Source organism: Lingula anatina, chromosome 10 (assembly GCF_051362555.1).
Source record: "Lingula anatina isolate TDL-2025a chromosome 10, LinAna3.0, whole genome shotgun sequence".
Lineage (NCBI taxonomy): Eukaryota > Metazoa > Brachiopoda > Lingulata > Lingulida > Lingulidae > Lingula > Lingula anatina.
The window spans coordinates 14957345-14965418 of record NC_141776.1 but is presented as its reverse complement, the minus strand read 5'-3'; the positions used below and the strand labels follow the sequence as shown (position 1 = coordinate 14965418).

At 40.8% G+C, this 8074-nt stretch overlaps 1 protein-coding gene across 1 annotated transcript; it reads right to left on the bottom strand.

Moving 5' to 3' along the window:
- Positions 1 to 1788: 1788 nt before the first annotated feature.
- On the bottom strand, positions 1789 to 6652 carry LOC147759659 (uncharacterized). Its single transcript, XM_086998269.1, has 6 exons — positions 6542 to 6652; positions 6042 to 6213; positions 5221 to 5441; positions 4074 to 4964; positions 3389 to 3850; positions 1789 to 2728 (listed from the first exon to the last, which is right to left on the bottom strand). The coding sequence occupies exons 2-6, from the start codon at positions 6152 to 6154 to the stop codon at positions 2505 to 2507; spliced, it is 1911 nt and encodes a 636-aa protein (XP_086854395.1). The 5' UTR covers positions 6155 to 6213; positions 6542 to 6652; the 3' UTR covers positions 1789 to 2504.
- Between the last annotated feature and the right edge of the window lie 1422 nt (positions 6653 to 8074).

The window sequence follows — 8074 nt, the reverse complement described above, 5'->3', positions numbered from 1 at the left end:
AACTGGCTTCATCCAGCGAAAATGCCCACTGAGTTGGATCCATGTGCATAGACGGATGCTGTTTATGGGAGTGAGCCCTTAGTGTTGGTAGCAGAGGTCGCGTGCCGAATGGAGTGTCATCGTTGCAGAATTTGTCGGTATGATCAAAGAGAGGCTCTGGTGGAGTTTGCACGCATCCAGGGGGAGTTTGAGTGACGGTTACGACGCCAGCTCAGAAATAACACGTCCCTCCACTAACAGCCCGAGGGACGAAAGGTATGCGAGATCCAAAAGTCACCCAGTCCGCGGTGTCTGCTACGCCTGTTTTATTACCCAGGACTTGCATGGTGATAATTTATTCTTTGTGATTTGTTTCGTCTGGCTCGCAATTTGACTTACACCCCATTTCCATAGATAAGATCGACCTACTTTAGATCGACCTAACTCCCTGGGGGTTCACGCTAAATAGCTGTCAGCCGGGCGGACACGAAAGTTAATTACCCCCTTACAGCTTGTAGTAGGCGGGACGGACATTTAAGACGGATTATCTGACAGTAATCTAGTGAGACTCCCCGCGGGGATAGATCGATCTAAAAGCTCTGGGAATACAGCCTAAGGCTCTATTCCCATAGATTTGAGATCGATCTATCCCCGCTAAAAGCTCTGGGAATACAGCCTACGGCTCTATTCCCATAGATTTGAGATCGATCTATCCCCGCGGGGAGTCTCACTAGATTACTTTCAGATAATCCGACTTAAATGTCCGTCCCGCCTACTACAAGCTGTAAGGGGATAATTAACTTTCGTGTCCGCCCGGCTGACAGCTATTTAGCGTGAACCCCCAGGGAGTTAGGTCGATCTAAAGTAGATCGATCTAATCTCTGGAAATGGGGTCTAACACTAGCAGGCGATTATATAGCATCCGTTTAAGACGGTGTAAGCACTGTACATTCCGTTGTTATTATTTGGTCAAAGAGTTTTAATTTGCCTCACCGAAAAAAATAATAATAATTTGCATTGACATATAGAATACTTGTTATTAACATGTACTTCTTTATAACAAAGGTAACCCTGTAAAACAATTCTCTCCTCTCTGTGCCAAAACACATTTTAACAAAAAGGGAACACGCCAACATGGGAGAAATTTCACATCCTCTATATAAAATATATTAACACTTTTATGGTGTCATTAATGCAGAAAATGAATACAGTTAGTAGTTTGGGAGATGGTGTCTAGTCTCATATGGTGACGCTTTTTTAAAACTGCACTCGTTGACAGACAGCAAAATGCAGATGATTCTAACGAGTATTTAATGGGAGGCTTTCGCTAGCGACTGGGGGAAATTTTGCTTTTATTGTACACTTTGACGTTAGAACGAGTCATAAAAAAATTGGAACTTTTTAAAAGAGGACTTTATATGAAGCCTCCGCCATGAGCTGAAGGTGGTTTTGCTTTGATGATTGTATTGTTTGATATAAGGTCACTTAACAATACAGTAATGTTCAAGATTTTTATATTAAAGCCCATCAGCAAAGCAAATATATACCAGTATAATTCCAAACAGACAGCAGCGCAGACGCCATGCATCTTTCCCTTTAACGAAGATGTCTGATTCAGTATAAATGCTAGTGGAAATTTAGATTACGTGGGTTTTTTTAAATAAAAAATTAAATATATCTTAATATTATCACCATTGGCGTGTCCGATGTATTACGTATGTGTCTTTGAATAAGAGACCAGTATATAATGTATTAAAAGCAATATTTTACGTTTTTTTATTCATATTTTCGCCGTGTTATGAGTGAGCGAGAGACAAATACAAGAGTAGAGACATTTCGGGTGATCCTTCACTTCATGTGGCTAGGTGGCCGCCAGACAAAGATACTTTGCAAACTGAATCAATGCCTTTGCACACTCTGTGTATATAGTCACATGTCACTTGAGAAAAGCCATAGAGACATATTCAGCTATATGGCTTTGGTCGCCTTAATTACATATGCCAGCCCATTATGGTTGAAACAAAATCTTCATATAGGAAATTAAACAAGGGCAGGAGACTTGCTTAACGAGTATGGAATATGTTGGACAATATCATTAAGATACGTATAAAAATCTTAAACAAATTTTTGATACTGTTTTTATAACCAATCGCGCAGCAAAACAGGTCTATAGGCCGTAGAATTACTATATTCTTCTTAATTATAGTCTGGGATAGGAAATTGGATCTTCCAACATTTTGCATACTGACATCATTTCCCCATTTCCGCCGCTGGTTCTAAAAAGTCCGCATCTAAGCTTGTTTGCATTATGGTGTACTTGTGAATTGTCCTAGAGGTAGTTTTTATATGGTTTTACGATTCCTCAAACGATCAAGGTGACAGCCGAGCGAGGAGGAATAAGATCTCCAACGTCATCAAACCACGTGGATAAATAGGATATCTGACGTTAGAACTGATGACCACTGTAATCTCATCCTGTAAAAGTTCCTTTGTGATTCACGTGGATATTTGAATAAAGTTTCCTTTTAAGGATTCATTCCTTCCAATTTTCTCCTTATTTTTTCGATTTCACGTTTTTCATATGCCACTTGCTTAAAATAGGCGACATAGAGGTAGATGGTCCCTAGGAAAACCGTTCCTATGATTACTCCTAGTACAATTTCATGTACCACGGCGTCCTTCAATTGTTGCAGAATGTCGGAGTCTTCTTCACTGTTTTCACGACTTGGGGTGCCATTCTGCTTGTCACCTTTAATGGTAAAATGGGGACACATAAATAAAAATCGAACCAGCTACGTGAATGAAATAATCATTGTGCTATATGTGCTATGAGTATATCGAGGAACGACTCGGAAGTTTGATAAAGATACTGAAACGCCCTTTCCTGGTCATTTCGTATCAGAGAATTATAATTCAATATTAAATCATTATATCCGTAAGCAGTGACGTTTTTATGGCTGTTTATACCTAGTTTTAGTCTCCATAAGTTCATGCAAGTCAAATCATGAATATGCTGATAACAAACGTTGCAAATGTTGGTAACAAAACGTTATTAGAAGAAAATATCAAACCATCCTTTGTAATTCCCTAATTAATAAAGGTTTAGCCATCCGAAGGTCACTGTTTCACAGAAGGCCCTCCTTTTTTATGCTGGACAGCATAAAAGACTCCCTATATTGACAGCCGACTAATTATAACTTCCGCTGGTCATATTAATCTAAGAGCATTTGGAGCAATTGTTTTATGACAGATTAAGTCAAATTTTACTGCTTTTTACAATGGTATCAAGGTAATTTGGATATGTTTTTAAATATCTAGCTTTGATATGGAAAAGACGGCCACCTATAATAATATTTGTAAAATGCAAATGAGTCGGCCAACAGACAATAGAGATACAATGTACTCTTACCTTTTAGGAAGAAGAATGCGCCATTTGAGACAATAACTTTTGACTCTTTGAGACTCTTAAATTTGGTTGCAGCTGGAAGGAATATTCCTTTAAAGAATCTTGTAGTTGTGGATACTGTTCGTGTAAAGAATCTTGTAGTTGGGGATACTGTTCGTGTGAAGAAATTTGGAGTTGGAGATACGGTTCGTGTAAAGAATTTTGTTGTTGGGGGTACTGTTCGTGTAAAAAATTTTGTAGTTGGAGAAAATGTCCGTCCACGCAGTATTATGAAAAATCTGTCAGACATTCCCTTTTCTCCTTTCATTCCAAAGAACGGTAGGCCTTTAGCTCCCTGCATTCCCTTCTCTCCCGGATGTCCAACAGATCCTGGAAGTCCTTGCTGCCCTGGATCCCCCGCCATGCCTTTCATACCCTTCATGCCTTGCATTGAGTCACCTGGTGGCCCTTGGTTTCCCGGAAGCCCTATGAAAGAAACATTCAAATTATAAATCTAATGCAAATAATTATTTTATAATACGCATGGATTTCTTTCTTAAACGTGCTTTTGGAATTCACAGAAGGGTGATCATTGAAACGTATTTCTGATAATTTCACAACAAGATAACATATTCAAAGAAAAAAAGACTAATAAGAAATTGCAAAATTGCAAAGCTAAAATCATTTCAAAACAAATATTCCTTCTTACCTTTTGGTCCGGCTGTTCCTGGTGGTCCTCCCGTTCCGGTTGGTCCAGGAGGCCCTATTAACCCTGGTGGACCAGCTGTTCCAGCAGCACCAACCATTCCTATAGGTCCACTTAGTCCTGGGGGTCCACCTGTGCCTGGTGGTCCTGCTGCTCCTTGGGGACCAACTGTTCCAGGTGGCCCACTGGTGCCTTGTGGACCACCTGTTCCTCGAGGACCACTTCTCCCGGGTGGACCACTCGTGCCATCAGGCCCGAGGGTTCCAGGTGGACCACCAGTTCCCTCTGGTCCAACTGTTCCACTTCCTCCATTCAGTCCGGGTGGCCCACCAGTTCCTGTTGGCCCTGCTTCACCAACAGGACCACTAGTGCCTGGGGGGCCATTAAGTCCGGCAGGTCCTGATGTACCTGGAGGACCCCCTGACCCAGGTGATCCTGCCGTCCCTGGGGGTCCTCCCGTTCCTGGTGGTCCTTGCGTGCCAGGAGGCCCTCCTGTACCTGAAGGTCCTTCGGTTCCCGGAGGACCACCCGAACCTGGTGGGCCCCCTGTCCCGGGTGGTCCTTCAGTGCCAGGGGGTCCATTTGAACCTGGTGGCCCGCTGGTCCCTGGGGGTGCTCCAGTCCCCGGTGGCCCACTACTTCCCGGTGGTCCCATGGTTCCTGGTGGTCCACCTGTAGCTGGAGGGCCACCCGTTCCAGGAGGACCACTGGTTGCAGGAGGACCACCTGTTCCCGCTGGACCACTTGTTCCCTGTGGGCCCCCTGTGCCAGGAGGTCCTCCTGTCCCTGGTGGGCCTGCAGTACCTGGTGGACCCCCAGTTCCCGGAGGTCCACTTGTTCCTGGGGGTCCACTGATTCCTGGGGGTCCGCTGGTTCCCGGTGGACCCGGGTTAGCTGCAAATATGTTCATATTCATTCAGCATTAAGGATAATATTTAAATGTACGTAGCAATTCATATCAACATTCAGATTAAGTCTAAAATCGCATATATATTTCTTTTTTTATTATTATTTTAATTAAGTACACGAATAGGAAAAAATTGGGCTAGTTTCAGGTTCAGCACATTTAACGAAGAAGAGAAAAGACGACATAAGTACACAATTTTACAACGTTATATAAATAAAATGTTCACGCCTTCAACGACATTACCTATCCATAAAGCCCTGCAGAAAAATGGGAGTATAAACGTGCACTGGCGGGATACCCACTGGAATGGACTCACGGAGCGCGCGGCTGCACAGTTCTCTGTTGTGCCACCACTCGGCTCGTTGTTTCGCCATGCATCAAAATCATCTGCAGTTCCATCGGTCCATACGTACGTGCCCTCTACGGCAGCGTCCGTAAAGCCTATCCAGGCATTATTGGTGCCTCTAAGACAAGGAAAATATGATTAATATAGAGGGCATTCAGAACAGTGGACTAACTAGTCCGCGGGTCAAATATGGCGACCCACTAAAAAGCTTGCCGTCGAATCCCCTAACAGACACTGAATAAATATCCCTTGGAAAAGTATTCAAGTGGGTCGATCATATTTGACCCTCGGACCAGTTAGTCGACTGTTCTAAATGCGGCCAAAGAGGCATGCCTGGTTTCATATCCGTTTAAGCGAGTAGGTGACGCAGTACACTTTTAATGGTTCTCAAAGACAACACTCGATCATTAGAGATTAACTTGTATCAACAATACATAAATTATTTTCCTTTCACCTCCTAAATTATAATTTTGAGCATGAATAACCATTATCACACGTACATCATATATATTTTTTCTTTATTTATTAAAAAAAAAAACATTTGATCAGGTGGAACATTTGAGCTGCTGGAAAAACTTGCGACAACTTGATATTACTTAGATAAAACAACTCACGACTTCTTTCACCAAATAAGAAAATATCACAAGTGACATTAAAGTCGTTTCAACCCCTTTAAGGCGATGATGATAACCAGCATATGGCTAACTTATCAACTCACGGTGGGCGTAAACTTGCAAGAAAGGCGTTTTCTTCTGCACTGTGAATACTCGCTAGATGTCCAGTAAGGAATGTGGCACAAAATGCCTCAGCCTCCGCGAAGGATAAACCCATGGTGGAGAACAAGTAGCAGTAACCGTTTGGTCCATATAATGCCCAGCCGTCTGGGCAAGCTGGAGTGAAGGAGTAAAAACGTAGGTAATTTTTAATAGCTACAGTGTATGTAACAAGGTGGTAATAAGGATATATGAAAACATGACTTATGGTCTTAAAATGTACGTATACATGAATTTAAGCTTTCATTAATAAATTATACGATAATTTCTGATGTGTCCTCATATGAAGGAAGACATGGTTAAGTGTAAAGCATCCGATAAAAAAATTCCATATTTTAATATGTTTAGTATATTTTAAAAATAATAATCTATATTTGAATGAAAAAAGAACCTTCTGCATGTACATAATATAGATCTGATTGTTTTTTTTTTAACTTTCTCTTACCTGATATACAGACTGGTCGAAAGAAAAACAGCACTACGCACACCAACAGGCACCTAAAATAATTAGTTCAAAATCATTTGAATTGTTTGAAGAAATCAGCTATAGTTGAAAATCGTCTTTTTTAATTTTCCAACACTTTAAATGGGAATATAATTGTATAACGTTGGTATTTAACAGGATATTTCTTTCCAATAGCCTGCAACACATGTAACATCGGTATTCATAGAAGTAACGTCCACTAAAAAGACGATATCCTGTAAATGCAGAATCCTATAAACTCACCGTTCTATGACGAGACCTAACATTTAACATGGTTGCGATACTACATACCGGTAAGCCTAACAGTCATGCCATGCAGAAAGGGTGACTTCCAATGCTCTGCAGTTATTTATTACAGTCATTTCGTATCTTAAATGTATAGATGTCTCATGTATGTCACTTACATAGTAAAATATTAACATATGGTAACGTATGTACCACCAAAAGACTGTTTAGTGAAAAAAGTTGAACTCCAACATCACTTTAGAACCTTACCTGCGATCCATGGCGAAAGCTTTTCATGAAGTTTTTTTAGAACCTAAGTTCACTGTTAATTGTCCACGCCCTTGGATATCTATACATCATCCATGCCAACACCTGTCATTTCAATCGTTAAAACATGCACTAATGATGTGATTGGATATCACGTGACCTTGTAAATGCCAGAGTGAAAAATGGATTCATTCTAATTGTTTTAGCAACTATTTAAATCATTAGAATAAGGATTTAAACGTGATGTAGTAAAGATGGATTCATTTTTACCAAGAAGTTGGAGGGGCCCTTAGCAAAATATTAGGCCTGCTGCAAATTCGCAGCAAAATTGCAGCAAACTTGCTGCAATATTTCAGCAAATTGCAATTTCTTCTTTCTAATTTGCGGCAAATTTGCTGCAATATGGATGCAAATTAGCAGCAATAAATTTTTTCTTGCAAACTCGTTGCTGCAAACTTAAAGTTTGTCACAATATTTTTGAAATTTTGCTGCAATATAGCTGCAAACTTTTCATTTTGCTGAGGGGAGTTTTGACCAGGCAACTGGCCAGAAGGGTGAATTGTTCTACGCAAATCATTCAGAGGTTAAGACATAAATCATTACCAAACAGGCACATGGGCAAGATTGCCTGGGTAAGACGGACCAAAGGAAACCACACCTAGAGAGGAGAGAGTGTTAATACCCCTTCCGCGTAGAAAACGTTTCATGACATTAAGGAAATTGACTGCAACAGGATTTCCCACCATACCTCTCATACCCTTCATGCCTTTCACGGAATCACCCGGCGGTCCTTGTTTTCCCGGAAGTTTATGGAATGACGATATTAGATTAAAATATCTATGAATAAAAACACTATTGCAGAAATACTGTATATTACTCATTTTCAGAAAAATATCTCTTAATTAACAGAATAAATATATCAGACCTGCTGCAAATTTGCAGCAAATTTGCTGCAATATTGCTGTAAATTAGCAGCAGAAAAATTTTTCTTGCAAGCTCCTG

Coding starts and splice junctions, on each gene's coding strand:
- LOC147759659 (XM_086998269.1), bottom strand. CDS start 6,154: ATGGGTTTATCCTTCGCGGAGGCTGAGGCATTTTGTGCCACATTCCTT. Junction 5,442..6,041: donor CTTGCAAGTTTACGCCCACC/GTGAGTTGATAA, acceptor TCCTTGTCTTAG/AGGCACCAATAATGCCTGGA. Junction 4,965..5,220: donor CTGCAGGGCTTTATGGATAG/GTAATGTCGTTG, acceptor ACATATTTGCAG/CTAACCCGGGTCCACCGGGA.